We start from the raw sequence: 19351 nt of genomic DNA, 5'->3' as shown, positions 1-19351 counted from the left end.
ACAATAACGTTGACCCACCGTTGACTCAGTGCCCTAGAAATTCATTGCTGCCATGCCTGCATTACAAGCGTAAAACAGGGACCTAAACGTCCAATATGGCGGGAAGTGTGTGTGCGTGCATTGCCAACTCGCGATTGAAGCAGGTGTCAGGCCCGCCACCTAGGCCTATTGCAGGCCCCCTTACCGAAATCCTGCTGTGCTGAACAGCCTCAAAGGGACTGTCTGAGACGCCAGAAAAATGGTAATATCTACCTGCATGTGGAGCCGGGAGTAGGAGAACGGGAGGCTTCGTAGCAGTCCTGAAGGGCATTGTCGGCCCCCCTTGATTCCCTTCCGATCGCCCTCCGCCCCTTCCTCCTGATCGCCCATCCCTCCCGATCTCCCCCTCCCTCCCGATCTCCCTGCCCTCCCTATTTCCCCCCTCTATCTCCCTCCCCCTCCTGATCTCCCCCCCCTCACCCTATCTCCCCCTTCCCTCTTGATCGCCCCTCCCTCCCATTCTTCCCCCACCCTCCTGATCGCCCTCTGCCTCTTGATTCCCCCCACCCCCCCCATCTCTTCAGGGCCCACCTGAGGGCCACCGTACACTTGAAATTGATATCCTCCTCGCGGGTGAGTTGCCTGGGGACCCACAGCAGGTGTCTGCAGATGGCCGGTCTGATTTAACAGAGGGCCAATATGGGGTGTACCTCGGGCCTACCCGTTTCTGTACAGCAAGCGTCCCCTGCGCCCAATTCACAGCAGCGGGGCCAACCTATCCACTGTCATCCCCAGTGAGATGATGCAGTGAGCAGCTGAGGCTCACAGCCTAGGAAGGCTCCAGCTTCAATCCCTGGGGTAGATTTTCAACCCACCCCCCGCAGTGGATTGGAAGTCTGGGATAGAAACTGCCCGATTTGCATTCCTGCCGCTTTCACTGAAAATAAAAATCGGGCGGATTCTGCAACAGGTAACAAGTTGAAAATCCAACCTGTATTCCATCGGAAAATGATAAATCAAAGGTACTGTAAAGCTGAGGTAGTAGTGAAGTGTTTTACATAGAAGGTGGCACAGGGACAGGGTGTCTTTAGAACATTAGGAGCAGGAGTAGGCCATTTGGCCCATTAAGCCTGCTCCGCCAGTCAATGAGATCATGGCTGATCTTCTACCTCAACTCCACTTTCCGGTCCGATCCCCGTATTCCACGATTCCCCGAGAGTCCAAGGATCTATCGATCTCAGCCTTGAATATACTCAATGACTGAGCACTGAGGGGTCATGTTAACTTCAGTCTCTGGCAGGAAATCCACGGGATTGGGTGGGACGCTGGTTTAACACCCTGCCCAATACTCCCACCCCCTCCCCATCGAGAACTGTAAAAGCAGAGTTGCCCCCGATCCTGTCAGCTTAGGTACAAGTTGCCCTCTTTAGCTCTGGGACCTGGCTCTCAATCCACCCCACAGCGACAGGATGAAAATCCCTTCTCTCCCTGTGAAATGAGCTCAGGACAGTTCCGACCCAGTTCTCACCGAGAGCAAAACCCACAGAATGGAATTAGTGATAACTTGAGAAACAATAGCTCTTGGTTTTTTTGCTTATTTGTTACTTTATTTTAAGAATTGACTATAATTGCCAACTAAAAGCCCTGTCTCACTTCGCTTGTCCACCTCAAGCTCCAACCTGCCCCACACCTCCCCTGGCTTCTCACCCCATTCATCCAAGCCCCCACCGCATATCCTGACCCCCGATCACTCCCCTAATAGAAGTCCTTGAGGATGGGGGGAATTGTCCTATGAGGAGAGATTGAGTAGACTAGGCCTACATTCTCTAGAGTTTAGAAAAATGAGAGACAATCTCATTGAAACATACAAAATTCTTACAGGGCTTGACAGGGTAGATGCAGGGAGGATGTTTCCCCCGGACTGGGGAGTCTAGAACCAGGGGGCACAGTCTCAGAATCAGGGGTCGGCCATTTAGGACGGAGATGAGGAGAAATTTCTTCACTCGGAGGGTGGTGAGTCTTTGGAATTCTCTACCCCAGAGGGCTGTGGATGCTCAGTCTTTGAGTATATTTAAGACCGAGATTGATATATGTTTGAATATTAAAGGAATCAAGGAAACATAGAAACAAAGAAAATAGGAGCAGTAGTAGGTCATTCGGCCCTTCGAGTCTGCACCGCCATTCAATATGATCACGGCTGATCCTCTATCTCAACACCATATTCCTGCTTTTTCCCCATACCCCTTGATGCCTTTAGTTCTAGAAATCTATTTATCTCTCTCTTAAATATATTCAGTGACTTGGCCTCCACAGCCCTCTGTGGTAGAGAATTCCACAGGTTCACCACCCTCTGAGTGAAAACATTTCTCCTCATCTCAGTCCTAAATTTCCTACCCCATATCCCGAGACTGTGACCCCTTGTTCTAGACTTTCCAGCCCGGGGAAACATCCTCCCTGCATCCAGTCTATCCAACCCAGTCAGAATTTTATGTTTCAATGAGATCCCCTCTCATTCTTCTAAACTCTAGTGAATACAGGCCTAGTCGACCCAATCTCTCATCATACGACAGTCCTGCCATCCCAGGAATCAGTCTGGTGAACCTTCGCTGCACTCCCTCTATGGCAAGTATATCCTTTCTTAGGTAAGGAGACCAAAACTGCACACAATACTCCAGGTGCCGTCTCACCAAGGCCCTGTCTAACTGTAGTAAGATATCCTTGCTCCTGTACTCAAATCCTCTTGCAATGAAGGCCAACGTACCATTTGCCTTCCTAACTGCTTGCTGCACCTGCATGTTTGGGGACAATGCAGGAAGGTGGAGTTGAGGTAGAAAATCAGCCATGATCTTATGGAATGGCGGAGCAGGCTTGAGGGGAATGAATGGCCTACTCCTGCTTCTAATTCCTATCTTAGAACAGTGTATCAGCCGAGTTCGGATGGGGCCAGCGACCACACTCACCTCTGCAGGGTCTTGACAAACTTGCTTGTGTTTTGGAAGAGGTATTTGAGGCTGCGAGAGACTGAGAGCTTCTTACTGGATATGTGCACCTTGGCCGTTCCTGAAAAAGACCATGTGAGAGGTCAGCCTGGGCTTTATCGCCAAGCACCCGTACAACCTGACCCATGCCAGTTAGACACCTTCCAGAGGAAGAATATCTGGTTGGGAATAGGATTAAGGATATTGGGATCACTGCGGACTGAGATCAGGGCATCATAGAACGTTACAGCACACAAACAATCAGCTGCCTAGTCTAATCCCACTCAGGTAGTGAATAATGGGCGCTGTGCCGTGGGAGGAAAATGCTGCCTGTGACGGTGAACACCACAGGGTACAATTTTTCCTGTTAAAGAGTCTATTTTGTTCTACCTCCCCCCACCCACCAAAGAAAGAAAGACTTGCATTTTTATAGCACCTTTCACGACCACCAGACGCCCCGAAGCACTTTATAGCCAAGAAGCACTTTTTGAAATGCAGTCACTGCTGGAATGTAGCAGCCAATTTGCACACAGCAAGATCCCACAAACAGTAATGTGATAATGGCCAGATAAGCTGTCTTAGTGATGTTGATTGAGGGATAACACTCCTGCTCTTCTTCGAAATAGTGCCATGGGATCTTTTACATCCACCTAACAGAGCAAATGGGACTTCAGTTTCACATCTCATCTGAAAGACAGCACCTCCGACAGTGCAACACTCACTCAGCACGACACTAAAGTGTCAGACTAGATTTATGTGCTCAAGTCTCTGAAGGGGGATTTGAACCCACAACCTTCTGACTCAGAGGCAAGTGTGCTACCCACTGAGCCACAGCTGACAGACAAATACTAGTGTTTATGCTTCTTACCAGCCTCCTCCCATACTACTTCATCCAACCCTATCACCATAACCTTCTATTCCTTTCTCCCTCATGTGTTTACCTGGATTCCCCTTAAATGCATCTCTGCTATTTGCCTCCCTGTGGGAGCGAGTTCCACATTCTCACCACTCTCTGGGTAAAGAAGGTTCTCCTGAATTCCTTATAGGATTTATTAGTGTTTGTTTTATATTTATGATCCCTAGTTTTGGTCTCCCCCACAAATGGAAACATTTTCACTACATCTACCCTATCAAACCCTTTCATAATTTTAAAGACCTCTATCCGGTTACCCCTCAGCCTTCTCTTACCTGGAGAAAAGAACCCAGCCTGTTCAATCTTCCCTGATAGTTAAACCCTCTCAGTTTCGGTATTATCCTTCCAAGTGAAGAGCCCTCTGTTAATGTCCTCTTCTGAATGGCCTCGGGGTCAAAATTGCTCCTTTTTGCAACACCCGTGAGTGCCTCTGGGGGTGCTAACGGGGCGCAAAATAGTTTTCGCCCGGAGGGTTGTGGGGGGTGCGTGGAGGTGGGGGGGGGGGTGGTTAGCGGCGGGAGCTAGCGGAGGCAGACACAGTAGCGGTGTGTCCCGCCGGTAGTGCCCCCAGACTGCTGCGCAACCGCCGATGACATCACCGCCATGCGCGGCGCCCCCTTTCTGACCCCCCCCACCGCGGATATTACCCTGTGCCCCCCTACCCCCGGCAGATATTACCCTGCGCCCCCACTCCCCACCGCCGGATATTAGCCTGTGCCCCCCTACCCCCGGCAGATATTACTCTGCGCCCCGCGGAAGTTAAAGGGGAGGTCGGGAATGCCCCGGGCCACCATCTTACCTGTTGGCCCGACTTCTGCCTCCCTTACGTGATCTGGGCCGCCATCGTGCAGCCCGGCGCTGCGTTTTGGCTGCCAGGCTACGGTCTCGGCACCACGCCACCCTGGTGGTCCAGTGGAGGCCCTCAGGGGCCCGGCAAAGTGCGCAGCGGCCCTCCCCTTTAAGCGAAGGGGGGTGGGTGGGCGTTGAGCCACAGCAGCATCTGCATAGCGCTGCCGATTGCGCCCCATTCTTGCCGCGGAACCCTGAGGGGCGGTAACTGCAATTTTGCGGCGTGGGGGGTGCGAGGGAGTGGGCCCTCCACCGCCGGGCGCAGCAAGTCCCAGCCCGACCCAGTTACCGCCCCCATTTGGGGCGCACGGGAAATCTCGACCCCTGAGTCTCGGATAGCGGACAGCCTGCTGAGTGCTGATTGGCTGTCCCGAATAGCATCCCTTCATCGACAGGCTCGGGTGTCGACAGGCCAATCAGCACTCACCAACTCGACTGTGCCCTCACCTCACACCAAGTCTGTGGCAGGGGACCAGCAGGGGGCAGCATCCCCATTGTTGGGCTGACTGAGAGCAACTAATTGAGCTCGGGCTGGAGGGCAATCCTCGGATCTTCCTCGTCAATGCCACCCGGGACAGCCCACTTACCAAAGAAGCATGAACTAATTGTCCAATGAAGCCCAACTGTACATAGCCATTGGCCTGCTGTTGTCTGAATATTTTACTATGTACCAATCTCACCGTACACCCCGGGCTGGTTAATTGGTTGATATAAAGCAATGTGCCTGTACCCTGGTAGCCTGCCGGAAGAAGCCTTTTGACTGTAAAAGTTTGAATGACGTGGGGCTGGAATTTCAGCTTTGATGATTTTGGGGCGGTAATGGCGGCGGTGCAGGAAAGTTAGCGCCCGGGAACAGTTTGCGCCTCAGTCAGTAACATTGGGGAGCTGGGCCCTGAGTCAGGGGGCGCAGCACTAAGGGAGGCGTTGTACACCTCTCTTGGGCGTTAGCATGAGAAACTCCCGAGCTAAAGAGTCGGGCCGAGAGCGCACCGAGAGACGCCTGGGGGAGGGTCAAGGGGGTGGTGGGGGAGGGGGTGGGAATTACCACAAAAACATTCCCAATACATTGCCCATGGCACCACAACATAAATCGCAAAAAAAATTAAAACAAAAAACAATCGCACTTACCTCAGGAGTCTATTACTCACCTCGCCGCTGTCGGTATCGTTGGTCCGCCCTGGTTTCCCAGGCGGTCACTGCGGGGCGCGCTGCGGGGCGGACGGGTCGGGCAAGAGTCAAAACTCGCGCCGGTGTCGCGACCAGGGGCGTTGCACAGCGGGCGATGCACTTCCGGGCCGTGCTGCTCCACGTCACCGCTAAACCGGACCCGAGGATCGCCGCGGGGCGCTGGAGGCTGACCGTGCGCCCAGAACACCTCACCGCCGCTGCTCCGGGGCAAAAAATGGAACGCGGAAGACCCAAAAATCTGCCCCAAAGCTGCTTTTCACACAGAAAGCAAACCAATAAAAGGACGAAGGCAGATGAGGTAAAGGATGCTGTGAGCGGGATAGCCAAGGCTTTGGTTCAGTCTGGAAGGTTACTGATGGGGAGGTGTCATGTTAAGCTCGGTGACAGAAGGAATCCAATCAAGGGAAAAGAGGCAGATTCGAGTTTAGTCAGGGGACAAGGAACATATAAAAATAGACATGTTGTGCTTAGAAAAGTTCGTGCAGTGAGGGAATAGTGAAATGTATGTCTACAATAAAGCTCGAGGAACAGCACCTCATCTTTTGTTTAGGCACTTTACAGCCTTCTGGACCCAACCTCGAGTTCAACAATTTCAGACCATAACCTCTGCCAACCTTTTGTTCCCTTTCCTCCCTTTCTTTTTTGCAAACCACCCTCCCCACACTTTTTCTTTTTCTTTTTTCTTTCTCTCTGTCTCCCATAGCAGCTGGTAATTATCCCGCCATTCACACCCTATCTAGACTCATCTTATGTTTCCTAACTTGTGCCATTACCATCTCAAGCCGGCCCATCATCCCTGTTGTCTCTCTAATCTCTCCTGCCTTCCACCCTATCACAGACCTTCCCTTTTGTTCTTTCCTCCCCTCCCCCTTTCAGGGCCCTCTTGCACTTCCTTAAGAATCTGTTACATTTCGAACTTTTGCCTGTCCTGACGAAGGGTCACCAACTTGAAACGTTAACTCTGTTTCTCTCTCCACAGATGCTGCCTGACCCGCTGAAATTTCCAGCATTTTCTGTTTCTATTGCATGTCTCCATTTCTGCACTCGTATTCTGCTTAATCCTCTTCGCTTGTAAAATGCTGACTTCCACCAGTACGCTCGCGGCCTTCCGCGAGAGGTGGGCACCGGAGGGTCTGGAGTGCATCATCACCCCCAGCAACCAAATTTTAATTTGAATTAAGTTGACGGTCAAAATTTTATTTGTTTATTTGTCGGTTTTGTTGCCCCCTTTAATAAAAGAGGCATTTGATTTTTGATTGATGGTTTCAACTAAAATGGTTGTAGACCTGTTGATTGTGCTATTGAGGGAATGCAGTGAAGGTTCACCAGGCTGATTCCTGGGATGGCAGGACTGACATATGAGGAAAGATTGGATCGACTAGGCTTATACTCACTGGAATTTAGAAGAATGAGAGGGGATCTCATAGAAACATATAAAATTCTGTCGGGATTGGACAGGTTAGATGCAGGAAGAATGTTCCCGATATTGGGGAAGTCCAGAACCAGGGGACACACTCCAAGGATAAGGGGTAAGCCATTTAGGACCGAGATGAGGAGAATCTTCTTCACTCAGAGAATTGTGAACCTCTACCGCAGAAAGTTGTTGAGTCCAGTTCGTTGGATATATTCAAAAGGGAGTGAGATGTGGCCCTTACAGCTAAAGGGATCAAGGGGTATGGAGAGAAAGCAGGAATGGGGTACTGAAGTTGCATGATCAGCCATGATCATATTGAATGGTTGCAGGCTCAAAGGGCCGAATGGCCTACTCCTGCACCTACTTTCTATGTTTCTATGTGCCCTTAACAAAAGTGGCACTTGATTTAAAAGTTTTACACAAAAAATAGTTGTAAAGTGCCGACTGAAGAAATAAAGGCATCGAACCTGAAGCAACAACTACTTTCGTTACTACTGAAGTGAAGAGACAATGTGGGTCTCGCTGCCTACATTGATCTGTCCCACCTGATTGGATGTAAGGGGGCGAAGCCATGACTATGAATGATGCACTGACCCAGGAAGAAGCTCCGATGCCGTGGACCTTTAACCTGCTCCAGAAGCTGCTGCACCGCTGGGCCTTGGTTCTTCCGCCTCAGCTTCACGTCAGCGCACTCCTTCCAACCTGCGCCAGGGACAGAGGACAGACACACCATTTAAACCTTCACCGGGCTGCCAAGTAACAGAGATTCTCCTGCGTTTTTAGAATACGTGCTTTTGGGGGTAATCTTGACTTTCAGCGACAGTGTGAAACCGGCGATGGTGGATCAGCCGTCCCTTACACAACTCTCCCCACTTTCATCTCCAATGACTGACGGCTGGTCTGATGTCACTCATCCTGCCTGTCGCTCAAAGTGAAAATTGCGCCCTTTTTCCCTTATACTTTTGTAAATGAATAGATTTATTTTGTGCTTCTTAACAGAACTCAAAGTCTCTCTTGGCACCAGTGTCAGCCTCCAGCACTCCGACGTCAGGAACAAGATGGGTAGGTGTGGAGTTAAACGTCTCCGCCTCAGCAAACTGCCTCCATTGACCATTTCCCTGTGGGGACTGCACGAGACTGACAATGAACATTAACAACAACAACATATAGTGCCTTTAACGTAGTGCAACATCCCAAAGCGCTTCACAGGAGTTTTATGAGATACAAATATGACACTGAGCCACATAAGTAGAAATTTGCGCTGGTGACCAAAAGTTTGGTCAAAGAGGTAGGTTTTAAGGAGCGTCTTGAAGGAGGAAAGAGAGGTAGCGAGGCGGAGAGGTTTAGGGAGGGAGTTCCAAAGCTTGGGGCCCAGGCAACTGAAGGCACGGCCACCAATGGTGGAGCGATTAAAATCGGGAATGCCCAAGAGGGCAGAAATAGAGGAGCACAGACATCTCGGCGAGGGGTGGGGTTGTGGGGCTGAAGGAGATTGCAGAGATAGGGAGGGGCGAGGCCAGGGAGAGATTTGAAAACAAGGACGAGGATTTTAAAATCAAGGCATTGCTTAACCGGGAGCCAATGTAGGTCAGCCTTTGACCAAGCCTTTGGTATCTGTCCTAATTTCTCCTTATGTGGCTCGATGTCAACTTTTGTTTTATAACACTCCTGTTGGGACGTTTGACTACATTAAAGACGCTATTTAAAAAAAATTTGTTCATGGGATGTGGGCTTCGCTGGCAAGGCCAGCATTTATTACCCATTCCTAATTGTCCTTGAGATATATAAATACAAGTTGTTGTTGTTGTATAAGACCCTGGTGCTTGGGAGAGGAATTATTTGCCAGGATTCCCACTTCTATCCTGAGCTGGAAAGTACAATTACATGGATGTTGGGTAAGATTGGCTCCACAGTTAAATGACCAAACTCACTGCCTAGGCTCCGACATGGACAATGGGCACTGAGTGAGATACCAGAGGGAGCTGATATTTATGGAACCTTTCCCTTGCTTAAATGTTCAGGAGAGGAGGGGGGATAAAAGGAGAAAAATAATCCCATGTCAAAGAGGAGGCAGTGGGCAGTATTGGGCAGTGGTGCAGAGCAGGCAGTATCGCTTCGTGTCCTGCCCCTAGCCTCCCCCACCCTCCCGCCCCCTCACTCCCGCCCCCTCACTCCCGCCCACCCACTCCAGCCCCCTCACTCCCGGCCCCTCACTCCCGCCCACCCAGTCCAGCCCCCTCACTCCAGCCCCCTCACTCCCGACCCCTCACTCCCGGCCCCACTCACTCCCACTCCCCTTCACTCCCGTCCCCCTCACTCCTGCCCCCCTCACTCCCGCCCCCACACTCCTGCCCCCACATTCCCGCCCCCTTCACTCCCGCACCCCCCCACACTCCTGCTCCCCCCCCACACTCCTGCTCCCTCCCCACACTCCCGCCCCTCCACACTCCTCAGTGGGTAGCATGCTCGTTTCTGGGTCAGAAGGTTGTGGGTTCAAGTCCCACTCCAGGGACTTGAGCACATAAATCTAGGCTGTCACTCCAGTGCAGTGCAGTGCTGAGGGAGTGCTGCACTGTCGGAGGTGCCATTTTTTGGTTGAGATGTTAAACCGAGGCTCTGTCTGGTCCTCTCAGGTGGACGTAAAAGATCCTATGGCACTATTTCAAAGAAGAGCAGGGGAGTTATCCCTGGTCCTAGCAAACATTTATCCCTCAACCAACATCACTAAAACAGATTATCCGGTCATTATCACATTGCTGTTTGTGGGAGCTTGCTGTGCACAAATTTGGCTGCTGTGTTTCCCACATTACAACAGTGACTACAATTCAAAAGTACTTCATTGGTTCTAAAGCGCTTTAGGACTTCCGGTGGGCGTGAAAGGCGCGATATAAATGCAAGTCTTTCTGAGGTTAAGCAACAATAATGGTCACCACTTACTGGATGGAGTAGCTGAGGGAGGAGTCGATACCTTCGGAGGCCCCCAACCTCTCGCATTGTAAGCTGAAACACGCACATCATACGGAGCTCCCTGAGAGCAAGAGGGAAGGCAGAGTAAAAGTTATTCGAGCTCCAGTCAGGACTGTTGTACGGATTCCTGCTGGGGCTGCTGTTCAGGCACTGCCTCAGTGCCCATGGGGTCGGGAGGGGGAAGTGAATTGGCCAAGACTCCGGCTTCATATTGCTGTTCAGTGAGGGAACTACTCGCTTGGGGGGAGGGATAAAGTTAGATGCATGATTGGAGGGAGGCTGGGGAGAAATATTAAATGTGATTACACTCTGATTATTTCCCCTGTGCCCGCCCCCGTTTGCTACAGCGCATGCACACTCCATCCGTTCCGCATGCGCAGTACCGGACAGTGGGGCCTGCACCGCCACTCTTCCTCCACTCCGTGCGGAAAAGGTCAAGGAGTCGGGAGGGGATCAGGGAGGGGAAGGGGGAGAGGTTTTGTTTTCCAAGAGGACCAATCAGGAATCTGGTGTCGCAAATAGTCACGACCGAAATATGAACCTCCTGAGCAAAGGCCTTGGGGGGGCGAAATGACCCTCCGCCCGAATGTGGCGGATAATTTGAATTAAACGATTATTCTCCACCTCAATCCTTTCGTCGGCGGCTGCGGGGCGGAAAGTGGGCGGTGCCATCAGCACCGCGCTGAGCGCGTCAGCGCGATGTGGACGTGCCACGTCATGCTGACGCGCAGCAATGTCCCTCCCCTTCAATTAAAGGGGAGGGGCCGCTGCGAGCTTACAGGCACTTTAGTGGCGCCCACTGGGCCACCAGGGAGGGCTTCGGCCGGGACGCGAGGGGGTCCCAGGCTGCCCGTTATCGGCCTGGCCGAACCTGTGGCCACCATTATTGGGCCGACAATTATAATAAAATGGCGGTCGCGGTGGTGCGCCCTCCCCTTTAAGGACGGACGCGCCGCCCAGCTACTGGCAGCTTCCCGCCGGGAAAAGTCGTCGGGGACACCGAGCGCCGGCGGTTCCGCTCCCGCGGGGCAATTTCCGGTCCTCTCCCCCCGGCCCGGGGGCAATTTCGGATGGCCCCTGTGGGAAAGGCCTTACCGGCCCATTGTCGCCTCTTATGAATGGAGATGGATGACCAGCTTTACCATCAGGCAGCAGATATTTGTTGAGCAAAAGTGCTGCTAAAAGAAACAGCTGAATTTGTAAGCTGCTTTGTGTTGGCAGACTTGGACAGGTCAGGTGGTTGAACCACAGGAGGTGGGCATAGACCACAGGAATGAACAAACCCCTTTCATTGCAAGAACAGCTTTGTAGACTTCGTGTCGACAATGCAGAGGCCACAAGGTCACAACACAACATTTCAGATAGTGCGGGGAGTGAATCTGAGTTACAGTTTCAGCACCAACTTTGCTATAAATAAAAGATACAATATGAAGAGCAAACACAAGTCAAGAGGCAGTCACTGACCGTGTCGAGGCCATCGATCGTGTACTGCAGGGTCTTCAGATCCTCGACAACAGCAGCTCCCCCTCTGCTTTCACAGCTTTCGGAGTAACTCCATTCCACTGCAAGAGATGAACACTGTCAATCGAGGGGAGCTCTGTGCCTCTGTCACCTCCCCTCAGCAGCGCTCCTCGATTTGCCCCATGCCTGTGGCGCCCTACAAGGTGAGTGTCTCATTTCTGAACTCAGCCAGCTAGCTTAGATCTCGATCCCAAGTAGAAAGCCCACCCAGAGTGTAGGATGAGGAGTTATCTTTATACACTCTCACAAACATACACAAACACTCACACACACACACTCACACACTCACACATACACACACTCACAAACACACTCATACACATACACATACACACTCTCACAAACACACTCACACTCACACACACATTCTCAAACACACACACTCACTCACACACACACACACATTCTCACAAACACACACACTCACAAGTGCACACTCACACTCTTACAAACACTCACACACACACACACTCACACTCATACTCTCACAAACACACACACTCAAACATACACACACTCACGAACACACACACACTCTCACACTCATACTCTCACAAACACACACACTCAAACACACACACACTCACGAACACACACACACTCTCACACTCTCACAACACTCACACTCTCACACCCACTCACACACGCACACTCACATGCTCATATGCATACACACACACTCATGCATGCAGTCACACTCACACACGCACTCACACATGCACTCATGCACACATACAGGCGCCCACGTTCATTCACATACACACACTCTCATAAGTACACATGCATACGCTCACATGCACATATGTATGCTCAAATGTGCACATGCACACAGTCACACGTACACACACACTCACATGCACACACCCCTAGCCCATCTTTCCACTGTGTCATATCCCATTCAGTGTGCAGTGGAAAATTAAGAGATTGATGCATAGCCGGAATCTTTTAGGATTTTTAAATGCATGCTCACCATGGAATGTCTGTAGACACCTGGGGAAACTAATGTGGGGTCCATCAGTTGGCCCTGCTCAATCTGCATTCTCCTTGTAAAGGAAAAGGTTGCCCACAATCAGCGGCAGAGAAGTGCCACAGGGACCAGAGTAGCAACCATTGGGCCCCCCAAGCATCACAAGGAGTGAGCCCTTCAACTCCTCGACAGACACACTGGTGAGGCAGCAGGAGACAAGGAGGTGGGAGGGGAGCTGCCAGGAGTGGGTTGGTAATGGAGTGGACCACCTATCGTACAGCGAGATGTCACTGCGTGCAGACATTTCCCTCATTGTAGGGCCTCCCATCATGACTCAGTCACTAAGTTACGTGTGACCAGCCAATCTCCTAAAAGTATTCCCCTGTGCTCACTGTCCTTCACTGGCTCCCGGTTAAGCAACGCCTCAATTTCAAAATTCTCATCCTTGTTTACAAATCCCTCCATGGCCTCGCCCCTCCCTATCTCTGTAATCTCCTCCAGCCCCACAACTCCCCCGAGATGTCTGCTCTCCTCAAATTCTGTCCTTTTGAGCATCCCTGATTATAATCGCTCCACCATTGGTGGCCGTGCTTTCTGTTGCCTGGGCCCCAAGCTCTGGCACTCCCTCCCTAAACCTCTCCGGCTCTCTACCTCTCTTTCCTCCTTTAAGACGCTACCTCTTTGACTAAGCTTTTGGTCATCTGCCGTCATTTCTTCTTATGTGGCTCAGCGTCAAATGCTTGTTTTATAACACTCCCGCGAAGCGCCTTGGGACGTTTTACTACGTTAAAGGCGCTATATAAATACAAAGTGTTGTTGTTGCTGTGACCCTCCTAGATGCTGCACTCGTACAGGATGACTGGTCTGAAGGGCTTCCTGTCTGCAGAGCAGCCACTTCTGCACCAGCTTCATCGACATTATAGCACCTCACTTATTCAAGCTCCAGTCACTTTGGAGTGACGTAAATGAGCACGAAATAGGATACTTCAAAGGGTGACACATAGAACGCGAGTGAGAATAATAATAATAACTTTTATTCATATAGCGCCTTTAACGCAGTAAAACGTCCCAAGGTGCTTCACAGCAGTGTTACAGACAAACAGATACATTTGACACCAAGCCACAGAAGAAATTAAGGCAGATGATCAAAAGCTTGTTTAAAGAGGTAGGTTTTAATGAGCGTCTTAAAGGAGGAAAGAGAGTCGACGAGGTTTAGGGAGGGAGTTCCAGAGCTTGGGGCCCAGGCAGCTGAATGCACGGCCACCGATGGTTGAGCAATTACAATGAGGGATGTTCAAGAGGGCAGAATTTGAGGAGCGCAGACATCTTGTGAGGCTGAAAAAGATTACAGAGATAGGGAGGGGCAAGGATGACAATTTTGAAATCGAGACGTTGTTTAACTGGGAGCCAATGTAGGTCAGAAAGCACAGGGGCGATGGGCGATCGTGACTGGGTGTGGGTTAGTTCACGGGCTGCTGAGTTTTGGATGACTTCAAGTTCACGTAGTGTGGAATGTGGAAGGCCAGCCAGGAGTGAGTTGGAGTAGTCAAGTCTAGAAGGAGAAGGAGGAGCTGAGAGCAAAAGAGGAACACAAGAATGGGAGGAGGCCATTCAGCCCCTCGAACCTATTCCACCATTCAATGAGATCATGGCTGATCTGTACCTCAACTCCATTTACTCTCTTTAGCTTCATATTCCTTGATGCCCTTACCTAACAGAAATCTATCGATCTCAGTCTTTAAAGCTTCAATTGACCCCCCCAGCATCCACAGCCTTTGGGGGAGAGAGTTCCAGATTTCGATCACCTTTTGTGTGGCAATGTGTTTCCTGATTTCCCTCCGAAATGGCCTGGCTCCAATTTTAAGGTTATGCCCTTGTTTAGCCCACCAGAGGAAATAGTTTCTCTGTATTGACCCCATCAAATCCTCTAATTCTGCCCTCTTGAGCATCCCTGATTATAATCGCTCAACCATTAGCGGCCGTGCCTTCTGCTGCCTGGGCTCCAAGCTCTGGAACTCCCTGACTAAACCTCTCCACCTCTCAACCTCTCTTTCCTCCTTCAAGTCGCTCCTTAAAACCTACCTCTTTGACCAAGCTTTTGGTCACCTGCGCTAATTTCTCCTTATGTGGCTCAGAGTTAAATGTTTTGCCTCATAACACTCCTGTGAAGTGCCTTGGGATGTTTCACTATGTTAAAGGCGCTACATAAATAAAAGTTGTTGTTGTTTTAATAACACCTCGATCAGATCACACTTAATCTTCTACACTCAGGGAATACAAGCCAGGTTTATGCAACCTGTCCTCACAATTTAACCCTGGTATCACTCTGGGGAATTCTGGCATCTGCAAAGCAAAATCATGTGATGGGCATCAGACACTAGCTATACTTAAATGAACAAGAACCCTTTCTGTTGGTGAAATATTAACGGTTCTCATTCAGGAACTTCAGCACCATAGAATGTCAATCAATCACATCTGGGGGGATTCCTGCTGTTTGATGAAGGCTCCTTGCTTGTTACCATGAATAGAGGCTTAGGGGGAGAAATTGGGTGTATTTGCCTCTGGCACTAACTTTTCAAACTTAAAAAAATTAGCACCCCCTAATGGATCGATAGTGAATTTCTCCCCCATAGAGTACAATAGCAAGGATGCTTTATAAACCACTGGTTCGGCCTCAACTGGAGCATTGTGGCCAATTCTGTGCACCGCACTTTAGGAAGGATGTGAAGGCCTTAGAGAGGGTGCAGAAATTTTTTTTGAGAATGGCTCCAGGGACGAGGGACTTCAGTTACACGGATAGATTGGAGAAGTTGGAGTTGTTCTGCTTAGAGCAGAGAAGGTTGAGAGGAGGTTTGAAAGAGGTGTTCAAAATCATTAGGGGACTGGACAGAGTAGATAGTAGATGGAGTCTCGGGGAATCAAGGGATATGGAGATCGGGTGGGAAAGTGGAGTTGAGGACGATGATCAGCCATGATCTTATTGAATGGCGGAGCAGGCTCGAGGGGCCGTGGGGCCTACTCCTGCTCCTAATTCTTATGTTCTTATGTTCGAAAACTGTTCTCATTGGCGGAAGGGCCGAGAACCAAAGGAAACAGAAAAAAATTATTCAATTAAAAGAAAGTGCAAGCCAAAGCTGATTGGCAGAAGAACCAAATGCGACATTAGGAAAAACTTTTTTACGCAATGAGTGGTTAGGATCTGGAATGCACTGCCTGAGAGGGTGGCGGAGGCAGATTCAATCATGGCTTTCAAAAGGGAATTGGATAGGTACGCGAAGGAAAAACGTTTGCAGGGCTACGGGGAAAGGGCAGGGGAGTGGGACTAGACCTGGGCGCAGTGCCCTATTTGGGGCGATAACGTTTGAATTATCGCGAAAGTATCGGCAGGCGAAAATTATTTTTTGCTCCCGGGAACTTCTGCTTTAGCGCTCCAAGAGGGAAGTGGAGCGTTAAATCAAGCACTTCCCATAGAGTGTTAAAGTGTGTGAGTGGGGCAGTAGCGACAGAGTGCTATCTAAGTACTTTTTTAAATGCTCTGAGGATTTCTGCCTCTACCACCCTTTCAGGCAGTGAGTTCCAGACCCCCACCACCCTCTGGGTGAAAAAAGTTCTCCTCAACTCCTTCTACCAATTACTTTAAATCTATGCCCCCTGGTTGTTGACTCCTCTGCTAAGGGAAATAGATCCTTCCTATCCACTCTATCCAGGACCAAGACCTAGCTCTGTCAAACCCGTGTGGTGGCTGGTGTGCAATGGCCACCCCACGTTAAAAAAATCCACGCACAGGCATCTTCCATCCTTCAAGATGTAGTTCGGGATCTGGAATATTAGGTCATTGAAACACCTGTGAACTCATCCTTTTTTGGCGTGGAAGAAAGTCATCCTCGCTTCGAGGGACTGCCTATGATGATCCAGGCCACTCATAATTTTATACACCTCAAATCATGTCTCCCTGTTTGGCTTGCACTTTCTTTTAATCGAATAATTTTTTTCTTAACCAATTTTCTCCTCACCTCTTTTGAAGGTGGTGCACTCTCTGGCTCTGGTACCGTTATACGCATGGCCATCACCTCCCAGACCCTTGGCTAGGTCGCCGTTATTATTGTGTGATCCTAGACAGGGAGTGTGAACAGGCTTGTTGGCCATTGAGGAGGGATCGCAACTGAGCGCAATCTTGTCCTCACTCTGTGTCACATACAGGCGTGTCCAGCGAGGGTCACTGATCACTGTACACCAATCACTGAAAGTTAACATGCAGGGACAGCAAGCAATTAAGAAAACAAATGATATGTTGGCCTTTATTACAAGAGGATTTGAATATATGAATAAAGGCGTCTTACTACAATTATCTCGGGCCCTGGTGAGACCACACCTGGAGTATTGTATACAGTTTGGGTCTCCTGACCTAAGGAAGGATATACTTTCCATAGAGCGAGTGTAACGAAGGTTCACCAGACCGATTCCTGGGATGGGGGGATTGTCCTATGAGGGGAAATTGAGTAGACTCAGCCTATTTTCTCTAGAGTTTAGAAGAATGAGAGGTGATCTCATTGTAACATACAAAATTCTCACAGAGCTTGACAGAACAGATGCAGGGGAGATGTTTCCCCTGGCTGGGGAGTCTAGAACCAGGGGTCACAGTCTCAGAATAAGGGGTCGGCCATTTAGGACTGAGATGAGGAGAAACCTCTTCACTCAAGAGGGTGGTGAATCGTTGGAATTCTCTATCTCAGAGGGCTGTGGAAGCTCAGTCTGAATATATTCAAGACCGAGCTCGATAGATTTTTGGATATTAAGGGAATCAAGTGATATGGGGATAGTGCGGGAAAGTGGAGTTGAGGTAGAAGATCAGCCATGATCTCATTGAATGGCGGAGCAGGCTGGGGGGGCCGAATGTCCTACTCCTGCTCCTAATTTTTATGTTCTTATAGCAATTAGGAGCTGCGACCTTAGTTGGTTTTACCCTTCCTCAATATGGGTCACTGAGGCCAATTGTAAGGACCCAGTGATTCTCCAGCAGAGACCAGCTAACTCAGTATGGACTGTGGATAGGTCTGTATTGTCCAACTACTCACTGCCTTAACCAGCGCTCGAGATATTAAAGGAAAGGAAATTCTGGGAAGTCTGCTCAAAAATGACACAGTTGGCAGGCAGCCCTACAATGGACAAGTTACAGCAATCACATCTAAAGCAACGCATCAGTTGTTTAAACGTACCTTTATAGCGGGTGATTATCAAGCTGCTGTTCCCTGCTGGTTCCTGGAATGTGACTCGAAGGGATGTACTGCCAGTTACTGACAAATACACATTCTCCGGAGAACTGGGGACACCTGTCGCAAAAGAAAAGATGAGCTCAGGTCATCCCATCATTCAGTGTTACCCCGAACCGGCCCGAGATTTTTGACATGCACAGGAAAACGACTGTCTCCCGGATGGGTGGTTTACAGCAGTTTTTTTTTTAGCCTACACACAAGCGCCACTGAAACAAACAGCAATATTGCAGTAACTACAGGGAATGGAATTACGGGAGGTGGCAAATTGGATTGGAGGGAGGAAAGAGGGAGTAGGAGTCAAGGCCGGTTTCTCAGAGTTGCTGGGAGTGGGTAGTGGTGTCCCACAGTTTTGTGCCTGGGACCACATCTCTGCACTGTGTACATGAAGGAGTTGGATATTGGGCTAATGGGACAGTGTTCAAATCTGCAGATGATACTAAAATAGGAGGCATAGTAAATAATTCTAAGGATCAAAGGATGCCACAAAGGGATATTGATAAGATGGTGGGATGGACGAAATAGTGGCAGAAGAAATTCAATATATAAGAACATGGCAATTGCGAGTTGGAAAAAGGTCAAGGTCTATCGAGTTGGCCTTCTATCATCCTGGTAGTCGCATGATACAACGATAATGGAGTTCTTGACTAATCACAGCAATCAATTTCTATTGATCAGTCTACAACGGACCCAGATATGACATGAGGGAAAAGCCCATGGGAAAGACCTTTGGGAACCATGGGTCCAAATTCACCTGTTCCTCCCGAGCTCGCTACTCTCACCACACGGCCTGTCTCAAATTGCTCATATACCAGATCCCAAAATGTTACTTTCTGAACGAAATCGAGCAAATTTGCATTTGATACTAATCTGGAGCTCACCATGTAGAGAACTACTGACTACCCAGGTCTCATTACTTCACAGCAGAGTGTTGGAGCACTCCAGCACGTGGCCTTTGAGCAGGATCCTGTTAGGGATAGTGCCCCTCAATAAAAGGTTAACCAGTAACACTCGCCTACTCTGATCACCATATAGTGACCTGGGAGTGTGGACTTTGCTAATGACCATATACTGACCTGGGAGTATGGACTTTGCTGATGACCATATACTGACCTGGGAGTATGGACTTTGCTGATGACCATATACTGACCTGGGAGAATGGACTTTGCTGATGACCATATACTGACCTGGGAGTATGGACTTTGCTGATGACCATATACTGACCTGGGAGAATGGACTTTGCTGATGACCATATATTGACCTGGGAGTATGGACTTTGCTGATGACCATATATTGACCTGGGAG

General features: G+C 49.8%; 1 protein-coding gene across 1 annotated transcript in view; it reads right to left on the bottom strand.

The window, feature by feature from the left end:
• LOC139230491 (ankyrin repeat and fibronectin type-III domain-containing protein 1-like) overlaps positions 1-19351 on the bottom strand; it is a 121584-nt gene that overhangs the window by 40410 nt on the left and 61823 nt on the right. The window contains exons 5-9 of the mRNA XM_070862313.1: positions 17993-18106; positions 11753-11850; positions 10259-10349; positions 7916-8023; positions 2940-3039 (exon numbers count right to left, since the gene is read on the bottom strand). Of these exons, the coding sequence (XP_070718414.1) occupies positions 2940-3039; positions 7916-8023; positions 10259-10349; positions 11753-11850; positions 17993-18106 (511 nt within the window). The remainder of the gene's footprint in view (positions 1-2939; positions 3040-7915; positions 8024-10258; positions 10350-11752; positions 11851-17992; positions 18107-19351) is intronic.

Source organism: Pristiophorus japonicus, chromosome 19 (genome assembly GCF_044704955.1).
Source record: "Pristiophorus japonicus isolate sPriJap1 chromosome 19, sPriJap1.hap1, whole genome shotgun sequence".
Taxonomy (NCBI): Eukaryota; Metazoa; Chordata; class Chondrichthyes; family Pristiophoridae; genus Pristiophorus; species Pristiophorus japonicus.
This window is presented reverse-complemented; position numbering and strand designations above follow the sequence as displayed.